At 34.8% G+C, this 25629-nt stretch overlaps 1 protein-coding gene across 1 annotated transcript; it reads right to left on the bottom strand.

Annotated features, from left to right (window-relative positions):
- Window positions 1-18422: 18422 nt before the first annotated feature.
- LOC104901119 (NDR1/HIN1-like protein 26) lies at window positions 18423-20836 on the bottom strand. Its single transcript, XM_010688663.4, has 2 exons — window positions 20369-20836; window positions 18423-19030 (listed from the first exon to the last, which is right to left on the bottom strand). The coding sequence occupies exons 1-2, from the start codon at window positions 20696-20698 to the stop codon at window positions 18665-18667; spliced, it is 696 nt and encodes a 231-aa protein (XP_010686965.3). The 5' UTR covers window positions 20699-20836; the 3' UTR covers window positions 18423-18664.
- Between the last annotated feature and the right edge of the window lie 4793 nt (window positions 20837-25629).

Genomic DNA, 25629 nt, shown 5'->3' on the forward strand with positions numbered 1-25629 from the left:
TTTTTCGATTTCTGATTGGTTCTGTTCGAAAACTCAAACCCTAGGATTTGAATTATATAATTGGCATTTTGATTTAGTATTGATATTGCTTAGTGCCTTACTTATATGAATTTTCTTATTGGTTGATTATAAGGTGCTTCTGGATTTTGAGTAAAAGGTGGCTAGATAAAAATTAAAGCAACCAAAATATAACGTAGAATGGAAAATGTGGGACATACGATTTAGATTATGTGTTGCTTATAGGGAGTAGCACTAGTGAAAAAAAGCCCATCTAATGCAGTCAAAATCGGGCTTACTAATGAGGTCTTGGTCCGCATCAGGTGGGCTCATAGCAGATCCCATTTATTTAGTGATCCGATCCAAAACCGGATCACTAAATGATTTACTGATGTGTTCTGAAGGAAAACCGCATCAATTAATCACATTAACTGATGCGATTTTCACCTAAAAACCGCATCAGTAAGGTTCAAATTCATGTAAAAAAAAAAGTTTATATATATATATATATATATATATATATATAGGATTTTTTGTGAAAAACTACCTTATAAGTTCAGTTTTTTGCGAAAAACTACCTAATAAAAAAAAAGTTGTGAAAAACTACCTAGTAAATTTTTTTTGTTGTAAAAGGCTACCTTACACCGAAAATGGGGAGTTGACTCAGATTTTCGGCGTTGACCAAGTGACATGAGTTGCACATGTATTTTAAAAAACCCTAATTTAATATTTTTCCCAAATTTAATTTTCCCAATTTTAACCCCTTTCTCACCTACTTCTTTGCTGCTCTTCAATTACTTCGTCATTACTCGCTTGAAGGAAATCTTTGAATCATTGAGTGGGGATTATTAATTAAGATTGTAAGTTTGTCTTTTTCTCTTTTACCAACAAACTTGTTTCTGTTTTCTTCTTCTTTTCGTTTTTTGTGATTTTTTTTTGTCTTTTTCAATGGCTAAAGGTGGCTTTAGAGTTGGAAAGAAACCAAGCGTTAGCAAGTTCCAAATAGTCACAAGGCCCTGGTAATTGCAATAAATTAGATTAAGTGTTTGATTATTTTATTGCTTTATTAATTTTAAATTATTATTGCAATTTTAAAAACCTAGGTAAGTTGCAGTTTCTTAGGCGTGTAATTTTTGTTTGTTTTGCATCAGGTTTGATGGTGGAACAACCATAGATTATCCATGGTATAGATTAATGTCTCCTATTAACATAAATCTGTATTATGATGGAAAATTTGTGACAAACTCAAAGAAAAAAACAACTTCTTATGTACCAGGGTCTGGAAGTTACTATGGCATTAGTTTGCACCCTAATGTTGAAGAAGTTTGTTACTTTGAGTTTGCAGATTGGATTAAAAATGGATTAAAATTCAAGAATGTTGGAAAATTTTGGTTTAAAAAAAAAGGATGCACACTATTTAATGGTAGGAAGGAAATAAAGGGTGATGCTGATATCCCTGAATTTCTAGAAGCTCCTGAAAAAAGTGGACGCTACAATTTATATGTCACTCACAATGAAGATGGGGAAAGTGTGGATGGTGATGATCAGGTTGGGGGGGTCATAAAGTGGGTTAATGGAGCACATTTTTGAGGGTCAGTCAGCAAAGGGTCCACTTAATAAAGTAGATTCCAGCCATATACCCTCTCATAACCCTAGTTCTAAAAATACCAACCACATAAACTCACATAAACCTCCACCTTCATATGTTCCTAGCTCAAAACTGTCAAAAAAACAACCTTATAGTAGGTCAAATATAACCCTAGATCTGCTAAATGGAAGAAGTTTGCTAATGAGTATCCATTTGTAGAAGGTGAGGGTGGATCAACAAAGGGTGGGTCAACAAATGGTGATATTGGGTCAGTTGATGGTTTTGATAAGGATGATAGTGATTTAGTATTAAGTGATGGGGATTATGAGGATGAGAGTGATGATGATATATTTGCTGAGCTCAAAACTGTCAAAAAAACAACCTTATAGTAGGTCAAATATAACCCCTAGATCTACTAAATGGAAGAAGTTTGCTAATGAGTATCCATTTGTAGAAGGTGAGGGTGGATCAACAAAGGATGGGTCAATAAATGGTGATATTGGGTCAGTTGATGGTTTTGATAAGGATGAAGTGATTTAGTATTAAGTGATGGGGATTATGAGGATGAGAGTGATGATGATATATTAGCTGAGAATGTGGATGAGGGCATAATGAAAGTGTAACTAGGAACTTGGGTGGAAATAGTGGTCAACAAAAGACAATTGATCATGTTGAAGAAGAAGAAATAAACATTGAGTTGGCTAGTGATGAGGATTGAATGAATCTGATGATGAAGTACGCAGCTTGCCTGATTCCGATGATGAGCAAGGGGTACATTATCTAGTTTTTAACCCTACAGTAGACTTCAAAGGTAAGATCAAGTTGTATTTAGGTTTGAAATTTCCATCTAGTGCAATATTCAAGAAGGCATTGAGGTACCATGCCATTGACAGCCAATACAAGTACTACTTTTTGCACAATGGTAGCAAGAGAGTGAGTGTTTATTGTGTGAATAGGTGTGGTTGTGAGTGGAAGAAAAATAAAAGGGTTAAATGCACTTGTAAAGAAAAGAAAAAAATGTAGGTTCAAGGTTCATTGCACAAAGGTTAAAGGCGAGGCTACGTTCCAAATCAAAAGTCTGAGGTTAGAACACAATTGAGGCAGACAACACCAAAACAACAAAGTTACTTCAGAATATTTGGCTGAGAGATTTTTGGATGAATGGAGAGATACACCATCTTGGAAGCTAGTTGACTTTATGCAAAGAGCAAGGAGGGTAACTGGTGTTGAAATTGGATATTATAAGTGATATTATCAGGCAAATTGCAATGAAGATGATTCATGGAGATGCAAGTGAACAATATGAGAGGGTATGGGACTATGCTGAGGCAATAAGAAAGTATAACCCTGGTTCTACAGCTGTGGTGAAGATAGTAGACACTGAAACCCCATCTCCTTGTTTCCAAAGAATGTACATATGCATGCAACCTTGTAAGAAAGGCTTCTTGGCAGGTTGTAGACCCATAATTGGGGTTGATGGTTGCCATTTGAGAGGGCCACATCCTGGAATATGCCTCACTGCAGTGGCTAAGTATGGAAATAATATTTTTCCAGTTGCTTGGGCCATCGTTGAAGTAGAAAATGGTGAAACTTGGGCATGGTTCTTGGATCTTCTCGTGAAGGATATTCAAAGTGTAGCAGATTTCGTGACTTGGGTTAGGGAAGGCAATCCCTCGGATATCACTTACATGTCTGACAGACAAAAGGTAAATTGTAACTTCCTACCAAATGTTTAATGTTGTTTAATTTGCCTGATTTTTATACGTAACTCAATTACCGTAGTTTTTTTCCAGGGTTTATTGGAGGCCTTTAGTGTGGTTGTCCCAAATGCAGAGGTATGTATGGCACATATGGGCCAACTTCAAAAGATCCTTCCCTGGAGAGTTATATAGACAATCATTCTGAAAAGCAGCAAGAGCATCAACTAAGGTACATATATATTTTTGATGTATTGATTGTTAATGTAGCGAGTATTGTATATGTTACTGAAACATGTGTTTAATTTTATATCAGTGGCATTTGATTCTCAAATGGAGTCTATCAAGATGTTGTCACCTGAAGCACACAAATATCTTACTAATATTCCAGCTTGTCATTGGAGTAGGCATGCTTTTGCAACTAAGTCCAAGTCTGGTATGTTGCTTTATAATGCATGTGAGAGTTTTAATGGTGTACTGAGGGAGGCTAGAACAAAACCTATCTTATCCATGATGGAATGGATAAGAAGGTATGTTATGAAGAGGTGTAATGCAAAGAGAAATGGTTTAAAGAAATTTGAGGGTATAATTATGCCTTCCGTTGTGAAAATGATAGATAAGGCCAGTGAGCAAGTGAGAAATTGTGATGTTGCTCAAGCTGATGTACTTGACTTTGAGGTGGATCATTTGTCAACTGGAGAGACATATGTAGTGAATTTAATTAAGAAGACGTGTGGTTGTTACAAGTGGGATTTGCAAGGCATCCCTTGCTAACATGCTTTAGCATGCATAGTGAGGCAGAGGCTTAATATAGAAGATTTTGTGCATGAGGCATATCATGTGTCAACTTACTCTAAGACTTAGGGTCCTTCTTTTCACCCTATGCCAGGACAGGATCAATAGCCTAAAACCAACCTCCCAAAACCTTTACCCCCACCTTATAGAAAGATGTCAGGTAGGCCTAAGCTAAAAAAAAGAATCAAAGAACCAGGTGAAGGAGAGGAGAGCCAATTGGTGATCAGGATCAAGAAGCAAAATAAATGTACCAATTGTGGTGGATTAGGCCACAACAAGAGGACATGCAAAAATCCAACAAAGCCACCATCAACTGATCCAAATATAAAAGGCGGAAGGCCAAAGAAACAAAGACATACATAGGTGAAGCAGTCTTCTGACAAGCAGTATTTCAACTGCCTCTACTGTATAACAACCAGTAGTAGTACAAACACATAATCAAGTACAACAACCTACAGCAACATCTCAAGCCAAGCAAGCACTTCTATTAATCCTTCATGCATTTTCCAAATAAGTATTACTGACAGTTAGTAGCTTAGTTTTTTCCTAGCTTTCTATTAACTCTTATGTTATTACAAGTACGAATATCCTCATGTATGGTTCAAAAGGAAGTTTTTTTTGTTGATGATGTTGATTTTCCTTGGTATTGCATTGAAGTACTAATTAAACACAAGAAAGTAATGCAATACATAGCTCAATTTGACAAAAATTTAACACTTACATTTCTCATAAAAGATGAAGATTAGACTAGTACATTAAATCTCCCATTACAAGAGCAATCCTAGCTAAATAAGGGGGACCCGTCATCTACATTGGCGAATGGGTCATACACTCATACATAGGTGAACTTGGATATGTGCATCCAGGTACAGGGTTCAAATTGCAGCGATCACCCTGCATGAGATGGGTTGATTATCAGCTGAAATTAAAATTTTATTTTCGTACGAAATAAGGCTAAGAAATAAACTGCTACTTACATACTCCACAATCAGATTCACGATGATGGCGCATCTTCTTCTTTGCCTTTAACTAATTTTTTGTAAGATCTAATTTTTTGTAAGATCTAAAATCACAAGAAGCTAGATAATGGAGAAAGGAAAATAGAAAGTGAATGAAGAGCCTGCACAACAATTTGAAAATGATGAAGCAAAAATTAAGAAAAAGAACGAAGATGAAATAGAAAGACATGAAATTAGATACTATTTTAGATGAAAAAGAAAGAGGAAAAGACAAGTTTACATACCTTAGCTTTCAGTTAATGTATTCAATGATTCAAAGAAATTTTGCAAGGGAGTAATGTCAAAATAATGGAAAACCCGCTGAGAAGTAGGTGAGAGAGGGGATTAAAATTAAATTTGGGGAAAATGTTAAATTAGGGATTCTTTAAAAGTACATGTGCAACTCATGTGACTTGGTCAACGTCGGAAATCTGAGTTAACTCCCCAATTTCGGTATAAGGTAGTCTTTTACAACAAAAAAAATTTATTAGGTAGTTTTTCACAACATTTTTTTTATTAGGTAGTTTTTCGCAAAAAATCCATATATATACATATATATACATATTAATATATATATATATATATAATATATATTATATATATATATAATATATATAATATATATATATATATATATATATATACACATTATACATAGAAATAATCCAAAATTATACAAAATACATAGAAAATTAGCTACATATATACAGAAAATTATATGAAAACTAAACATAAATACATAAAAACAACATTTCAACATAAAAATACAGAAAATTATACAAATATACAAAAATTACAAATTAACATATATACAGAATTAATATATGTACAGAAAATTACAATACATATCCAAAACCAACAGCTAAAAAAACCCAAAATAAAGCGAATATTAAGAGCCTAGAAACGATAAAGCAAAATTAAGAATCCGAAAATTATAAGAAAACGAAAGCTAAACAAATCGAAAAAAAATGACAACCCAAAAAACCAAAATAAAAACATACATCCAAACTAAGATCAAAAAACTAAATCACAAATAAAACGAAAAAATCTGGTAAAAAAACGAAGAAATCTGGTAAAAAAAACGAAAAAACGAAGAAATCTGGTAAAAAAACGAACAAACAAAAAAATCTGCTAAAAAAATCGAAAAAATCTAGTAAAAAAACCAAAAAAACGGAGAAAAAAACAACATCTACAAGCTGATCCGAAAACTAAATCCCACTAAAACTTCGTCACTTCATTTCTTCATTTCGCTCTTCATTTCGTTCTTCGTTTCTTCATTCCCCATTTTCGTGCTTCGTTTCTTCGGTCTTCATTTTCTGATTTTTCTTCATTCATCGTTCTTCGTTTCTTTGTTTCATGAAAAAGCAGAGAGGAGAGAGAGAGCTAAGGTGTTGTGTGATACTTAGGGATGCATGATAGTTGAGAGGAAAGAGGAGAGAGGAGTAGAGAGCTGATGACGGCGTGGTGTGTGGGAGGAATAGAGAGGATGGAGAGATGGGAGGGGAGGGAGATTAGGGTTTAATACTTATGAGGGAGGAGAGAGAGTTTGGATCTGGAGGAGATTGAGGAGTGTTAGGGTTAGGAGTGAGGAGGGGAGTTAGTGTAGTGTTAGGAGGATGGGCTATTTCGTTCTGGGCCATAATTCAGCATGTTGGGTCATAGTTTAGCTTGGGCCATAATTCAGTGTGCTGGGCTGAGCGAAAAAATAACGAAAATCTAATGCGGTCATCCAAACCGCATCGGATTTTTAAAAAAAAAACTGCGTCGGTTTATCTAATCTGATGCAGTCCATTGTGGATCGCATCAGATTTTACTCCCAACTTTTCCACCCATTATTAATATTGATTTTCGGATGTAGTTTTCAAAAAACGCATATGTTACTAAGTGACATATAAAGTTTTTTCCACTAGTGTAGTAATCTTATCATCTTCGTTAATGCTTAATTTGGGATGTGAATAAAAGCGGAATGTGTTGATATTAGGAATATTTATTCTGGAACAATCTTTTAGGTCCCTCGGCTGAATTCATGGGCACAACCTTTGAAAGTTTTGTCAAATCAATGAATTTATGGTCCTGTTGTATGTGAGCATATATATTGTGATTGGGCCTAAATTTCATCATCCACCTCCTACTAATGTGCCACGACCTGCCGCAATACCTACAACAGTTCTTAAGGGCTAAACCGTAGCCTTGGGAGTGAAGGACTGCGGTCAAAAAATTGCAACCCTACCTAAGGGCTGCTTCGCCATGGGCTACGGGCCAAAAACGCAACCCTTAGAGCTATTTTGATCGTAGCCCTTGACTTTTTTTCCACTAGTGGCTTTGCTTATAAGTCCAAAAGGTCCCTCTTAATAACCCTTATGTTCATCTTAATCGATGCAACAATATTTTGATAGAGAGGGTGGGAGATTACCATTAGTCATTGTTATAGAGAGGCAAATCGGATGACGGATTGGCTGGCAAATCATGATGTTCTTCTTACTCAAGATCCGAAATTTTAAGGGCTATCCTGAAGAATCTTCATGCTATTTCATTAGAGGACATTGGAGGAGTTGCTTGGCAAAGGTAGTTCCGGCTAGGAAGCGTGATGTTCTTCTAAAAGATTTTGATAAAAACAAGTTTTTGAAAAGATTTTAATAAAAATCAGTTTTTGATAAAAACGAGCAGTTTTGAAAAAGATTTTAATAAAAATCAGATTTTAATAAAACGAATTTTTGAAAAAGATTTTGATAAAAATTGTTTTTGATAAAACCGTGTTTTAAACAAAAAGATTTTTATAAAACAGAATTTCATTAAAACATGTTTTCAGATTTTCTAAAAGGATTTGGAAAAATACTTTTTAGATATAAGCAGACTTTGAGTTGAAAAAGAAAATCTATGAAGAAAACTTATCTTTTTTTGTTTAAAAGATAAAGATAGAAAAAGATAAAGTTTTATCCCTTAAATCAAGGATTAAAAGATAAAGATATTTTTGAGTGATTTTCGTCCTAAACAAGTCTTATAAAAGGGAATCAGAATTCACTTTTAAATTTCACGTTTTCAGAGAGAAAAATCGAGTCTATTAAAAGCTGAAAACTATTTCCTCCGGCACTGAGCATAGCACTGAGCGAGTCAGATTTAAGTTACTATTATACGATTGTAATTGTCCTCTACTTGCTTGACTAAGAAGCACAATTGAGGATCGTTCTCTTTCTGTAACTTTATCATTATAGAGAGTGTCAACACTTAGAGTTAAGTGTTGGAGGTCACTACTAGGGTTAGTAGTGAGGGGAATCTTATTGTATCAAGAGTTTGATATTTTAGGTTCAAAGAAATAAAGAGTTTTATTTCGTGTGGACGTAGATCTCAGAGGTGAGATTGAACAACGTTATATCTTGTTTGCGTATCAAATTTACATTACTTTAGTTTATTATTCGCAAAAACTTAAATTAGCGATTTTACGAGTGTTCGACACAATGCCAGGCACTGAGCCATAAAAGAGATTTTGCGAAAATCGATTAGATTCCACCACTCAATTCAACCCCCCCTTCTTGAGTGTCACCTTGTGTTCCAACAAGTGGTATCAGAGCAGGCTATTCTCGTAAGACTCACATCTAGAGAATAGAAATCATGAACACACAAGACGACTTTCGTGACAAGTATTCCAAGTGTCCAATTTTCAATGGGAAAGATTATGGATGGTGGAAGACTAGGATGAGGATCTACATTCAAGGCTCTAACTTTCAATGCTGGAGAATCATAAAGACTGGACCTCTTCCTATTCAAAAAAAGATGATGAAGGAAACCTGATCGACAAGGAGGAAGATGAGTACAATTCTGTTGACTACGGAAAGGCCGAAAAGAATTTCAAAGCTATGACTATTCTCCAATCTGGAATTGGACCTGATGAATATTCAAGAATCTCGGTGTGTACTACAGCTAAGGAAATCTGGGACACCCTGGAATTGGCACATGAAGGTACAAACGAGGTAAAACAGTCTAGGATAGATTTACTAGTCCAACAATATGAACTGTTCACAATGAATAAGGACGAATCTATTAAAGATATGTTTACCAGATTTACACTAATAACTAATGAATAAGATCTTTAGGAAAAATCTATTCTTCTGAAGATTTAGTTAGAAAAGTGTTAAGAAGTTTGACTAATAAATGGCTTCCCAAAATAACTGCTATTCAAGAGGCTAAGGATTTAACAAAACTCTCACTAGAACAACTATTGGTTCCTTAATGACTCCGAACTTGTTTTAGACTCTAAATCAAGGAACCAAAGAATAAAGGGTTGGCCTTAAAAACTGAAGTAGAAACGGATGATAGTGATTGATGAAGAACTAGCGTTTTAACTAGAAATTTCAAAACTTTTTGAAAAAGAATAGGAGTAACAACTTCAGGAGAGGTGGAAACTCCAAAGGTAAAGGCACTACTTTAACCCTAAGAAAAGTGCTACTAACTCTGGTTGTTTCAAGTGTGGTGAGTATGATCAAGGATTAAAGAATGCCCTCTGTGGGATGAAGAAAAGCCTAGAGAAAAACGAGAGCAGTCTAAGAAGGAGTACAAGAAAGCCATGATCGCAGCAGTCTGGGGAGACTCGGATTCTGACGAGGATCAGTGCCACGAAGCAAAATTATGTCTGAATGCTGTACAGACTACTCTGAAGACAGCACTGAGCCCAGACGACTCACATCTATGCTTGATGGCTAAAAGTTCGAACCCTCTTGAAGAGAAGAAGAAGTGAGGTAAGTCTAACTTCTTTAAAACCTTCAATTCATCTTCTTTCCAAAAGTAAGCTTGTCATATTGCTTGAAAACGTAATTGATGATTGTCAAAACATGAATGATAATTTTGATAACATGAAAAGGGAAATAAAAAATTTGACCAGGCTAAAAATTGGATTAGAAACAGAATATAAGGAATTACTTAAAGAAAACAAAACTCTCATGAAAAAAATTGACGAGAAAGACTTAGAAATAATCAAACTAAAACAAGAAAAGACTCTAGTTGATAATCTCGTAAATAACTCATGCCAGTCACTGAGTTCCAAGCTGAAAAGTCTAGTCTTGAGGAACAAATTGAAAATTTAAATCACGAGTTGAATGAACTTAAGAACTCAAGACAACAATCTGAAATTGTCCACGCACGCTACCTAGTGATGAAAAGATAAGAGAAGAACTGGATAAGGTTAAAAAGGACTTAGAGATTTCCCGAAAAAGAAGTAGTGATTTGAATACCTCAGTTGAATATTTGGAATCACAACTTTCTATTGCTCGAAAGATGCACGAAAAATGGACCAATGGGATGAATGCTCTAAATTACCTAACTTGCACCACAAACAACATGAACAAAACTGGATTAGGTTATTCTGCCCAGCAACTCAGTGTCAGGCTCAGTGCCAGACCCTTCGAAAGAGACTTTCGAAATAGAAAATACGTGGGCCTTCCTGAATACCTAATTTGCAATTTTTGTGGAAATAATGGTCATCTAATTGAAGACTGCAACAAAAACAAAAATCGAATTGCAAAGAATATTAAACATGTTACTCAAATCTGGGTTAGAAAAGAAATTCTAGATGCTCAACGTAAGAAAAAGGGACCCAAGCAAATATGGGTTCCTAAAACTAACAAGTGATTCTTGTGCAGGTAAACGTGAGAGGAAGCAACCTATGGTATCTCGACAGTGGTTGCTCAAGACATATGACTGGTGACAAAACACAATTCCTCTCACTAGTAGCCCACAATGGAGGGTGTGTTACATTTGGCGACAACAAAAATGGAGAGATCATTGGAATAGGCAATGTCGGCAAATCTCTAACACACTCCATCGAGAATATTATGTTAGTAAACGGACTGAAACACAACTTGTTAAGTATATCACAACTGTGTCATAAAGGTAATGTTGTTGAATTTCATGCAAATTTGTGCCAAATCTTGAATGAGAAGACGAGGGAAGTAATATTGGAAGGTAAAAGATAATCCACTACTTTGGCATAAAAGACTTGGACATGTTAGCTCTAGACTACTTAACAAATTGAGAAAAATGGATTTAGTAGATGGTTTACCATCCATAAACTTTGATTGGGAAACAATTTGTAATGCATGTGCTAGATGCAAACATGTTCGATCATCTTTTAAGTCAAAGACATTTGTTAGCACCTCTAAACCCTTGGAACTAATCCACATGGATCTTTGTGGCCCAATGCGTGTAAGGAGTAGAGGTAGTAGCAAATATGTGTTAGTACTTGTTGATGATTTCTCTAGATTTGTTTGGACATTATTCATTGGTGGGAAAGATGAAACATTTGATGTTTTTCTTGTTCATATTCGAAAAGTACAAAATCAAACAAATTGTAAATTGCTGTGTGTCCGTACTGATCATGGCACTGAGTTTGAGAACACAGATTTCGAGAAATTTTGCAATGACAATGGAATTGATCATAATTTCTCTGCACCAAGGACACCACAACAGAATGGAGTTGTAGAACGGATGAATCGTACTTTAGAAGACATGTCTCGAACCATGCTTCTACAAAGTGGCTTACCTAGAAGCTTTTGGGCCGAGGCAGTAAGCACTGCATGCTACATATATAACAGGACTAAAGTACGATCCATCTTGAATAAAACTCCATATGAACTCATCAAAGGTAGGAAACCAAATATCTCTCACTTAAGATGTTTTGGATGTACTTGTTATGTTCACAACAATGGCAAGGACAATTTGGGTAAGTTTGATCCAAGAAGTGATGAAGCAGTGTTCATTGGTTACTCTCCTCATAGCAAAGCATATAAAGTATACAACAAAAGAACAATGCGTATGGAGGAGAGTGTCCATGTCATATTTGATGAATCTGATAAAAGCTTACAAGATGTGCAAGTAGATGATGACGAAGACTTCTCTATTGGACTGATTAGAGAGTCACGAGACAAACGGCATGATGAGAATAAACCTGAAACAAGTTCCGAGGCTCAGAGTATGGCACAGTCTGAAGAACAAAACAACAACTGCGACGAGAATGAAAAAGATGCAGAAGAGGTAACTGAAACTGTTGAAGAAGAAGTGTTAGCAGAACCAACAGAAGCTGAAGAAACGAAAACAAGCAGAACGCTCAGAGCATGGCACTGAGCCACAGAACGAAATTTTCACTCCGAAGAAGTGGAAACACCAAGGATCACATCCTACTGACCTAATACTCACAGACATATCAAAGGGAGTCAAACTCGTCATCTCTTCATAACTTTTGTGCTTTCAATGCTTTATATATGAAATAGAACCTCTAATTATAAAATTGCATTGACTGACCTGATTGGATTTTGGCTATGCAGGATGAGTTAATCAATTCAAAAGAAACGAAGTTTGGCACTTAGAACCTCGTCCCACTCATCAATCAGTAATTGGAACTAAATGGGTTTTTAGAAACAAACTGGATGATAGTGGGATGATTGTTCGAAATAAAGCCAGACTAGTGTGCCAAGGATTTAACCAACAAGAGGGAATTGATTATGATGAGACTTTTAACCCTGTAGCCCGCTTAGAAGCAATTCGCATTTTGATATCCTTTGCAGCTTTTAAAAATATTAAACTTTTTCAAATGGATGTCAAAACTGCATTCTTAAACGGGTACTTCAAGGAAACAGTGTATGTTGAACAACCTCCTGGATTTATTGATCAAAATTTTCCTAATCATGTTTATAAACTAGATAAGGCACTTTATGGTCTAAAGCAAGCTCCTAGAGCTTGGTATGAACGCCTATCTATCTTTTTAATGGAAAATGGTTTAAACGAGGTTCAGTAGATAGGACATTGTTTCTGAAAAGTAAGGGGGAAGAATTGCTAGTTGTTCAAATTTACGTAGATGATATTATTTTTGGAGCAACTACAGAATTATTATGTCATTATTTTGCTGAACTAATGAAAAGTGAATTTGAAATGTCTATGATGGGAGAATTAAGTTTCTTCCTAGGTTTACAAATCAAGCAACTGGATAATGGCATCATGATACATCAACAGAAATATGTGAAGGAACTATTGAAGAAGTATGGTATGGAAGATTCAAAGACTTATCCTACACCTGTACCTACTGCACTTAAGTTAGATCTGGACGAAAATGGTAAGAAAGTAGATGAAACAATGTACCGAGGTATGATAGGTTCTCTTCTCTATTTAACTTCCAGTCGACCAGATAGTCTTCACAATGTATGTCTCTGCGCCAGATTTCAATCATGTCCAAAGGAGTCTCACTTCAAAGCTGTCAAACGAATCCTTAGATACTTAAGAGACACTAATAACTTATATCTATGGTATCCTAAAGGAGGCAACTTTGACTTGATTGGTTTTTCTGACGCAGATTATGCAGAATTTTAGTAGATAGAAAAAGTACCTCTGGAACAGCCACCTTCTTAGGTCCTTGCTTAATCTCATGGGCTTCCAAAAAGCAAAATTCCGTGGCTCTTTCCACTGCAGAAGCTGAATATGTTGCAGCCGCATCTTGTTGTGCACAGGTATTATGGGTAAGACAACAACTTAGAGATTTTGGTGTTTTATTGATAATGTGCCCATTATGTGTGATAATACAAGTGCCATAAACATATCTAAAAATCTTGTTCAGCATTACTCAAAGTATAGAAATCAGATATCATTTTTTACGTGATCATGTAGAAAAAGGTAATATAGCCCTTGAATTTATTTGTACTGAAGACCAAATAGCTGATATTTTCACTAAACCACTTGCTCGTGAAAGATTTGAAAAACATAGATTAGCCTTAGGGTTGATTTCTAGTGCCTAGTTGATTTATGTGTTTATTTGATCCCTTTGCAAACTTAAGAGTTCAAAAGATTATACCTACACTAAGTCAGATGTTTGATTTAATTCAAGACTCCTGAAAAGGCTATTGATGCTGTCCTGATAACTGACACCTAAGTTGCTTCAGAAAAATTCCATGAAAAATTCCAACAAAAGTATCACAATTTTCGAAAATTTCCATTGATGTTGCTTTGACAAAACTTAAATAATTTCAAAAACTGTTTTATAAAATGTTTTGAAAATTTATGCAAGGCATTTGAAGAAATAAAGATAAGTGGACTACAACCTAACCTCATAACACAAACCCCCATCTACCCCACCTAACCCCACACACATTAACCCCATTAACCTAACCGGTCCCCTTTTCATTTTTCAAACCCTACCCAAATCTTTCCACCTTCTCTCTTCTCTAACCTTCAAACTTTCACCATGGGAAGAAAAATGGTGGCTCGACGGTTCCTCAAGAAAAACGCTGCTCCATCACCGACTCCCACACCCCCGTCCTCCCCGTCACAAGCTTCTCCCCCTCCGTTTTCTCCTCCCCCACAAACCGACAACCCTCCACCTTCTTTTCCACCGCAACCCGACAACCCTCCACCTCCTTTTCAACCGCAAACCGACAACTCTGCCCCTTCAACTTCCAAAACCAGCCGCCGTTTCAAAACCTTTGCCTCCAAAATAACCACCCCATCAAAACCTTCCTCCCACATTCCGAAACCGCGCAAACCCATTACCAGATCTGCAAATTTTTTGGCACCCAAATCTACTTCCGCTGCTACTTCCGAAGCATCTCCATCGCGAAAAAGGAAGGCTTCTACTTCCGCTGCTACCTCCGACGCGTCTCCATCGCGAAAACGGAAGGCTCCTACTTCCGGTAAGTCCTCTGCTACACAACCGCAAGACTCTTCTGTTAAGATTTTGTCCGGTCGTGTTTTTCCCACTGATTGGGTTACACAACCAGAATTTAAGTTTTTCTTGGATGCTTTACAATCTCAAGGATGGGTGAAACTGATGAATTATAATGCTGGGGTGTACGAGTCTAAAGTTGCTGAATTTTATGAGAATTTGTCTGTTAATGAGGATTTGGTGTTAAGTTCGTTTGTTAATGGTACTATGATTACACTCACTGTGACTGAGCTCGCTCAGCTTTTAGGAGTACCTTCCAGTGGTTTTTCGGAATTACCTCACCAATCATGGCCGTTATTGTCGGGAATTGACAACGCCACGATTAGCCGTACATTATCCGACCAGCCCCTAACCCACGCCCAGATATTTTCTGTTTCACGCCTCTCCGCCCCACATAAGCTCCTCCGTAACTTGATTACCAAGTCTGTTTTGCCTCGCATTGAAAACCGCGGTGAATGCCTCTTAATGGACCAGGTCCGTCTATGGTTGTTAATTCATGACCTTCCCATTAGTCTGCCTCACCTTATGATTCTCCATATGAAAAACCTCTCTCAATCTTCTTTGTACTATCCTTATGGTGTCTGGCTTACTAAGATTTTTGATGCCTTTGATGTGATCTGTCCCCACACTAAGGGGGTCACCTGTGTTGATGTTATGAGTACTGGGCTGCTGAGCAAGATGGACTTATGTGTTATGAATGGTGAATTGGTCAAGAAAGATTTTCGGGGTTGTGTTCCTAAGGAAGCATGCGTCGGGTGTTTGAAACTCGGGGAAGAGGTGCGTGAGATGCGAAGGCAGTTGCAGCAGATTTCCGCTTGTCAACGAGCAAGTGATACCATTGCTTCCCAAAGACACCGTCAACTCATGTCAAAACCCTAAACCCTTTGTAGTCCTACTTTGAACTTCTGCTGATGCTTTGTAGTTTTTTTTTGATAAACTTGTAGTTGTTGTTAAAATGTTTTGATACTTTCTGGATGCTTTTTGGATATTTCTGTTGATTGTGAAATGGTGTGTGGGTGTAGCACCAGCATCACTAGCTCACTTGGTTGAGCTATTGGATTATTTTGGATATATTCTGACTATGTGCATGTTTTTTGTCTTTTTGCTACTTTTTGAGAATGACAAAAGGGGGAAAAGAAAGCATATAATATTGACTAGAATCTTGACGATATTCTAGGTTGAAATAATGTGAATAAAATATAAATGAGCATGTGGGGACAAGTGAAAAATTGAATGCTATTAATCCGATGTACGGATAGGTTCTAAAAGGGTGAATAATCATTACATGCATTGTTTGAGGGGGAACAAAAGTCAATATGCATACTTTAAGGGGGAACAAATGTTTATTTAACAATATTATATTCATAGTTTGTCATCATCAAAAAGGGGAATTTGTTGTGCATGTACATGTTATGTTTTATGCACATGTTATGTTTTGATGATGAAAATTAATATAATATGTTGTAACATGAAAGTATGTAACAGTTGCAACAGATGCATGAAGAAAGAAATTGATAAACGAAGACTTTGAAGAAAAGAAGAATCAAGAATGAAGTTGTAGTTTATAATTTCTTAGAATAGTAACTTTAGATTAAAATGTAATATGCTCTAACTTAGTAATATGCTATGTGCTAAATATAGAAATATAAAGTTAGTATAGTTATTATTTTCTTAGAGTTAAGAAAGTAAATAATTATATTAAAATTATATTTCTATATAAGAGGAAATAGATTCTCGAAATCAGAAATAAAAAGGGATTAATGAAAACGAGTTTTTAGAAAAAGATTTTGTAAAACCGAGTTTCTAAAAGATTTTGATAAAACAAGTTTTTGAAAAGATTTTAATAAAAATCAGTTTTTGATAAAAACGAGTTTTGAAAAAGATTTTAATAAAAATTAGATTTTAATAAAACGAGTTTTTGAAAAAGATTTTGATAAAAATCGTTTTTGATAAAACCGTGTTTTAAACAAAAAGATTTTTATAAAACAGAATTTTATTAAAACATGTTTTCAGATTTTCTAAAAGGATTTGGAAAAATACTTTTTAGATATAAGCAGACTTGGAGTTGAAAAAGAAAATCAATGAAGAAAACTTATCTTTTTTTGTTTAAAAGATAAAGATAGAAAAAGATAAAGTTTTATCCCTTAAATCAAGGATTAAAAGATAAAAATATATTTTTAAGTGATTTTCGTCCTAAACAAGTCTTATAAAAGGGAATCAGAATTCACTTTTAAATCTCACGTTTTCAGAGAGAAAAATCGAGTCTATTAAAAGCTGAAAATTATTTCCTACGGCACTGAGCATAGCACTGAGCGAGTCAGATTTAAGCTACTATTATACGATTGTAATTGTCCTCTACTTGCTTGACTAAGAAGCACATAATTGATGATCGTTCTCTTTCTGTAACTTTATCATTATAGAGAGTGTCAACACTTAGAGTTAAGTGTTGGGGGTCACTACTAGGGTTAGTAGTGAGGGGAATCTTATTGTATCAAGAGTTTGATATTTTAGGGTTCAAAGAAATAAAGAGTTTTATTTCGTGTGGACGTAGATCTCAGAGGTGAGATTGAACCACGTTATATCTTGTGTTTGCGTATCAAATTTCACTTAACTTCAGGTTATTATTCACAAAAACTTAAATTAGCGATTTACGAGTGTTCGGCACAGTGCCAGGCACTGAGCCATAAAAGAGATTTTGCGAAAATCGATTAGATTGCACCACTCAATTCAACCCCCCCTTCTTGAGTGTCACCTTGTGTTCCAACAAAGCGAGCTTGAAGGCCAGGCGGCAGGAGTAGCTTACTTAGTGTGTTTAGTGTTCTGTTGTTTTTTTAAAATTTATGTGGTTTCTTCAATATTGTTTTTCTTTGTATTTATGTTTTTTCGTGCTATTTGTTATTTATGTTTTTTTTGGGCCAAGCATTCTACTTTTCCAAAAAAGATATTTCATATGTTGGGAAAGTAATTATATATTAAAACGTACACGATATCAAGTGGAATCAAATAAACAGGGAAACAAATTTCGTATAACCTTAAAGCTATATTAAACAACCCACATTCACGTGGAAATGCCGCTAATAAAGAAAGCAAACCACAAGAGGATCATAGGTGGTACCACGCATTTCCACTAATCATCGATAAATTTAATAGTTATACCAATTTGCTTCTCTAAGGCCTGTTCTTTTCGGCATAAAACAATTGGACTGAACTGAACTGAACTGAACTGAACTGAACTGAACTGAACTGAACTGATCTGAACTGAACTGAACTGAACTGAACTGAATTGAATTGAATTGAACTGAATTGAACTGGACTGAACTGAAATGAATAGTGATATGTGAGAGTAAAAGTATTGTCAAGAGCTGAACTGATCTGAACTGAACTGAACTGAACTGAACTGAACTGAACTGAACTGAACTGAATTGAATTGAACTGAATTGAACTGAACTGAACTGAAAATAAGTTGGGGAGAACAGGCCCTAAGTAACACTACTACCAATTTTGGAACAATAATCTTCAATAAACATTACTCAGAAGTGGTAAAAACAACGATTATAGAGAAACTAAAGCTGAACATAAAATAAGGACTAAAGCACAAATCAGGCATCCAACAATTAAATAAGAATACAATTACCAATCACTTTTGAGTATACAATATCAATTAAAAAAATGTATTTATAAACAACCCACTTCTTCAAAAATTTATATTTACCATCATATACTGTAAACCTTGGTTTAAGAGAGTTATTACAGATTGGAATCAGAATTCTCAAAAGAAAATTGATCAATGATATTAATACAGAAATAAAGAGATGATTATACCATAGTGCCACACCAATAAGGCGAGAAATAATAAGTTCGTCAGACATTACATGTTTTCGTCATAAAAGTATTAAGTGTAATAAGCAGGGCATCTTTTATCCGTTAAATTGTGCAAAACCGAACCATCAGGTCCAACAGGAGCAGCACAGTTAACATGCAATTTATGTTTTTTAGTAGTTTTACCCCATGATTGAATCTCGAATTTAATCACGGATGTAATTTGAAGCCGAAATTGCACTTTCCCGGCCGCAAAATCACGCTGCATTTGCATCCAATGGCTAGTATTTATTGCCAAGATGGGCCCACCTAAACCTGTTGTAAGTATTGTTGTATTTTTGGACCCTTGATCAAACGGCTCAGCCACCAATGGAGTCCCACCAACTATTTGACCTTGGTAAAAAATTACACATTGTATTGAATCGTAGTGGTATACTACCTGCAAAAAATGATAAGTATATTTCTATTATATAAGCCAAGGGAGGAGGTGTGGTGTCCTCTTTTGAAGTGACTAAAATATCCTAAATGATCTAATTAATAGAATGAAAAAAATTACAAAAACAAATCATTTAAAAATTCTCATTCCAACTTGCCATTTAAAACAAGTTTAAAATGGTATATGCATCAAATACTTCAATCAAAAATTAAATGGACAAAATATTTATACCTTATAAAAAAAGATGGCATACATAACGTGCACATGAAAAGTCTGAACATTCACTACCTTTGATATTCTTTTATTCAGTTAAACCAACTCATTATTTATGTTTTTTCTGTTCAATATTCATTCACAAAAAATTAATGTTAACAATCACTCACAACCTTTTTTTTTTACATTAGCGAATTAATATATCTAAATTCATCTAACTGTTGAATTTTTCACATTTAAGTTTAATCATAAATAAAGTACGAATGGAGTATCTAATAGAATAACAAATTTTGAAATTAACGCACGCATCGCGTGCATATAAAGGCTAGTGTTTAATAAATAAACTCGTAAAGATGATACTCAAAAAGAAAAAAATTACCCTTAATTATTTGGCAATTGCCATGTTTGGCAATTAATTAGCAAATAACACTATTAGCGGGTTGTATTACTTGGTCTGACTAATAAACTATACTAGTGAATTTGACGTACTAATGGCACTAGTTATATGTATAAGCAATCAAGGACGAAGTCAAAACTTTGTCGGAGCCATAGTGTTGGGTCACTTAACCCTATTTAAAATCTAATTTTTTTTCATTTTTATAATTAAAATTGAAACTTTTTAATTTATCAAATTAGAGATACACCGCTACTTATTCCTATTTCGTGCCTTTCATTTCAGACATATTTATGCAGGAGTAATGACAAATAGTTCCCCATCTTTTTCATTGCAATGTTTTGACTTTTGTAATGATCAAAGTATAATTTTGACCATTATTATATTTTCATTTACATACTTTTACAAAAAATAGGTATCTTAAATTTATACATGAATCCAAATATAGTGTACATACTAATTTTTGTTTTTATAAATTTGTCTAACATTACTAGTCAAAACAATTATCTGAATAGTATAACTTTAAAAATGTTTAAATTAAAAAGGACGTAGTATTTTTTTTATCTTTGAAAGAAAGGACAGTATTATTTAGTATTAGAAATTTACGGCTATTCTCCATTATCTTCTTCTATGTATCATTCTTAGCTTGTGACACCTAATTTAAAGATGAACAGTATAATTAGTCCTCCTAATTTCGCATTGCACAAAGATCAATAAAATTCAATAGTCTTTACCTTATGGTTTGGGTTGCGGATAGTAACATTCATATTGACCGCAACACTTTCAGGGGCTACAGTTTGTTGGGCCTGGGCCAAACCTGGAATAGAAAAGTCCTCAATGTGAAATCTGGGCCTATGTGGGCGGAGGCTGAGCCATACAATGAAGGCAATTAGGCCCAGAAAAAAAAGAATGAATAAGAAGATGGTGCATATGAACTTGAAGATCCTGGTGGTTAGGCTCTCCTTCACCCGGTGAGCGTAATACCGAAACGTATGGTGGCGCTGGAAGTTAGGTTTTGGACCGTTTCCGACTCGATGGATCGGGAGATGGTTCGGGTGGTTCATTCCCTGTTGCTCCAGCTTTTTATTTTTTTTTTTTTTTTTGGCCGGGACTTTGGAGGTGAGGTGAAGGGATGTGAAATTGTTGTTTTTGGTAACGAACAAGGAGGAATATTATGTGTATAAGTAGTGACATTATGAGATAAAGTTGTTGAGGTATATTTTCATTTTGCATGGAGAAAGAAAGGAATGTGAATGATTGTGGAACGTATAATGGAAGTTTGTAGCTAAAGCTAAAGCTTAAAGGTAGGTTTTTTTTTTCCTTACCGTATCTTGGAGAAGTATAATAATGTAGGGGTTCTAAGCATGTCTATTAGCTTGTTCGGTTCACTATTTTTAGGGTTTAAAAAACGAAATTAATTAACGATTTTCTTTATTTATGTTTGATCCAGCCACTGACCAATCTATTACCATTCCTTATTGGTAATGGACTCCCCCAATTTGTTATCTCCCTCCTCCCATCCAAGTACTAAAATCCATTAGTTGGTGGTAATGATTACCATTCTATTTCCATTTTATGGCTTGAACCAAACATCCAAGAAATATAACCATTTTTATTACCATTTTCCTCCTTTATTTGTTTCCATTCCCTTTCCATTTCAAATCTTGAACTAAATGATCCCTAAATTCTACCCGTCTTTATTACTTATTTACTTCCTAGTTTCCTACGTATGTTTTGGTGGTTGGTTACATCATTTTGACTTCTATGTTTATATCTTTAGCTAGTTCTTAACCCGTGCAAAAATGCACGGGAGGCCATACTTTTATGTCATATTATAAATTACTTTTTAGAGGAAAAGAGACATATTATTAATGACAACAACATTTTTGTTTAATGAGAGAGTGAAAATGAAACTTGAAATCAAATTAAATACACAACACATTATTAAAGGAATAACAAACAGTTACACTTTCTCTTTATTGAAACATAAAAAAACAGTGTCAATTACAATTCTATACACAATTCAAATATTTTGAAAAACTTCCTTATAGACCACATTGGTTGTAAACGGACAAGTTGTCATGATCTTTATCACAAATCAAGATTTTCAAACCCTCTTTGCTTGTAACTCTTGAAATAGCCACATACAATTGTCCCCAGGGGAGATATAAGCCAACGCATGCTAAGGACTGTACTTGGCTTTCATTAATTGTCATTGCAAAATAAACAACCAATGGGAATTGTGCTCTTCGGAATTTTATGATGAACTTTGTTGCATCTGATGGGGTAAGTGTCATCCGCGGAATAAAAATTTATCACCAACATTAGTACCAGATACAACAACTGACTCAATAATTCGATTGTCAAGGTGCTTAACGACTAACCTGGTATCATTGCAAAGCCCAGAAGTCTGATCAATATTTCGTAGTCGCATCACCAGTGCCCCTACCTTCAAGGTTATATTATGATTTGGCAAACCACCGCACTTGATTGTACTCAAAAATTCAGTAGAGTACATCTCGTACGTGTATTCCGAAATTCCCTTCCTCCATTGAAATTGCATCTGAACTCAAGTACGTTCTTTTTTCACCAAGTAAGCGTGACAAAACACGATCATTAACCATGTCAGCAATTTCATTAGTTGGAGCAAGAATAGCTCTTTCTTGAAAATAACTTGCTTCCTAGATGCTATCTTCTAGATCAGGATATGTGCTATCGACTATTGCAGAAATAGGGTCATCTCCTCCGTATATCAATGCTTCATGAGGAATTTCTACATTGGCTTCACCATCATTTGGTTCAGCAACTTTGTCGTCTCCGATATTCAGAATCCACTCAGAGAACTCCCTAATTTCTTCCAGATTTGACTTACCGGATCCTATTCTGAGATGCATGTTTTTGGTTAATCTAAGCACACAACAAAAGTCCCATAAATAAGAACTATTGATTGATGAAAAGACAATATCTTGCGTGCTACCTTTGGGAACAACAGGCAATATTTGACTTAAGTCACCAGCAAACACAACCACCTTTACCACCAAATAAGATATGACGATTTGTTGGATTTATTGATTGCATAACATCATTCAAGCTTCTAACAAGAGCTTCAAAGCAATATTTATGCATCATGGGAGCTTCATACTAAATGATAAGATTTGTCTTCATAAGTAGTCTTGTCATGTCCGATCCAGGCTTAATGCCATGACATGTGGAGTTCTCATCGACATTTAGTAGTAGGCCAAATCTAGAATGCACATTTCTCCCACGTGGAAGGAACAAAGAGGCCTATCGTAGGATAATTTTTCATTGTCATATATGAAAGCTTAGTTAAAAAAAAAGGTCAATAAAATGTTCTAATAACAACTTTATTTTGTATTCAACATTATTTCGTACTTTATTTGAAACATACATATAGATGTAATTTATTTTGTATTTTATTGAAAACATACATAAAGATGATAACATAACATTATGAAATAACGCCACAAATGATAAGATATTAAAATTTTTATTTTAATGAACTTTGCTTATTTCTTACTACAATTAAACTGGTCCTTTCTCTTCAAGCGATCCCTGTGAAAAAAACAACAATAAACACTCTTAAATGCCTATTATAAATTATATAATGAAATATGTGAAAAAAGTTAAATACAAAAGCCAATAAAATAAAATAGTACACACACCTGAATAGATAAGCACATTCTTCAGCCCAATCAACATAGGTTATATGAATAACCTTAAAATATGGTAATATTTAATTGCCAAAGGTTGAGTGTAGCAAGAAGATATAAGCATATCCTATACGTGCTTCAAGTATTTTAGAAATTTCTTCCGTACTAACTCCGTGTTTATTAAAAAAAATAGTTAAAAGTATTACGAAACATTAAATTAAACGAATAAATGAGCATGGATCTTTAAATAATCAATTACCTCAATATTTTTATTTAATAGAAAACCAATTTGCTTGTCCCACAGAGTGACATTTATGGATCCACTCTTGTCCTTAATTATAAGCTTCAATGACATGTTGTAGTAAATTAAATACAAAAATACGTTAGTGCACATATTAGTAAGTTATTATAAACATACATTAGCTTGTAATATAGGTATGTTTACCATTTTTTTGGTGGCAAATTCTTATTGTGGCACATGTAAGAAATACTATGTTTTTCCACATAATTTCTTGCTGTATTACCAAAAAAAAAAAAAACGAATCAATACATTTGATACTATCGTTGTTTACATGCACTAACCGGCCAACGATTCGACAACTTATTTCGTGCATTAATAGTATAAATATTGTTATACATATAAAAATATCATAAACATAATCAAAATTAAAAAGATATTATATTGGAATTGCTTAAAATTAAAAGTGACATACATGGTTCATGTTAATAAATTTATTAATTGTTGTTCTCCTTGTATTAGATATCTTCAGTGTCAAATTTAATGAATAGATGTTTCTTTTTATCCAATTGACTTTGTGTCGGACAAAACAGTCAGTAAGAAACTTGTTACAACTTAATTTGAAAGATAAGTAAATGTAAAAATTTAAAAGAACTTAGATTATTAGGAATATTATGATGAGACATTTGCTCCCGTGGCTAAGATGACCACAGTTCGTGCCTTTCTTGCCATTGTCGCTTCGAAAAATTGGGAATTACATCAGATGAATGTGCAAAACGCCTTTTTACGTGGGGACCTTAATGAGGAGGTTTACATGAAATTACCTCCCGGCTTTCATGCTGATCAGCCCAGTCTTGTTTGCCGTCTACGAAAATCTCTATATGGTCTAAAGCGGGCAAGCTAAACTTGTCTCGGCTGTTAAGGGCATGGTTTCAATCAATCCTACTGTGGCTATTCTTTCTTCACCTACACTAAGGGTTCTGTTCAGCTGAATGTTCTGGTCTATGTGGATGAAAATCGTATCTGGCACGATTCCCATGCACTCACTCTCTTTAAAGATTATTTAAGCTCTGGTTTTCATATGAAGGATCTCGGGGTCCTTAATTACTTCCTTGGTCTTCCTTAATTAATTCCTTAATTACTATTGTCTCTTCGAAACCTGCTTCCTCTCCTGGCCTATTGAGTAGAATCATTGGCTTCTGAGCCTCGTCGCGGTGATCCCTGCGCATACCAACACTTGGTTGGGCATCTGGTATATCTTGGTGTGATGCGTCCTGACATTACATACGTTGTTCACATTCTTTCCTAGTTCATGCAAAGTCCTTGTCAAGAACATTGGGATGCTGCTTTACGTGTTGTGTGCTATCTGAAAGGCACGCCCGATCAGGGCATCCTCTTGAGTTCTCACAGTGCGCTCACTTTATCAGGGCCTAGAGATAAGTATTAAAAGAGGATAGAATTGTATTTAACTAATAGGAATAGTGTCATACCTTGCTTGAGACAATGTCGACTTCTATAAATACCCCATGAGTTGAGTTACAAGGTACGTTCACAAACACTACACTACTTGAGATATACCAGCTTTAGCTTTATTGACTTAGTCCCTCGAGGTTTGTTTACTGTGTTCTGTATTGCAATGTATCAAATCAGCATATGTGATCAGCAGAGTATGGTAGACAAGATGGCAACTTGGCAAGCCATCTTGCTCTCACTTGACGGCTCATAATCAACTTAGAGGTTACACTATATTTGAAAACTAACTTTTAACCCGTGTAAAAAATGCACGGGAGGTATATATAGATATGATATGATATGATTTCGTGCATAATCTACGGGTTGTATTTTGTTTATTAAGTAGTGTTTTTATTCAAATTTTTTTTTTATTTTGTAATTATTAGAATCCAAGTATTTAAAGTTGAAAGATTATAAAATGTAGAATTATATATCACGACATTTGTTACAACATTTTAAAGTTTAATCTTATAATTGTGTTACTTAAATTGATAAATACGTAAATGAAACAAAAAACACATCAACATGCACGGAAAGTTTTTTGTTTTATAAATTTAAGATTTTAGAATGGTCT

This window comes from Beta vulgaris, chromosome 8, assembly GCF_026745355.1.
Source record: "Beta vulgaris subsp. vulgaris cultivar EL10 chromosome 8, EL10.2, whole genome shotgun sequence".
Lineage (NCBI taxonomy): Eukaryota > Viridiplantae > Streptophyta > Magnoliopsida > Caryophyllales > Amaranthaceae > Beta > Beta vulgaris.

What these genes read in the sequence shown, in the direction of transcription:
- LOC104901119 (XM_010688663.4), bottom strand. Translation starts at nt 20,698, where the DNA reads ATGAACCACCCGAACCATCTCCCGATCCATCGAGTCGGAAACGGTCCA. An exon ending in TCCGCAACCCAAACCATAAG is followed by an intron (nt 19,031 to 20,368) that starts GTAAAGACTATT and finishes CATTTTTTGCAG; the next exon opens with GTAGTATACCACTACGATTC.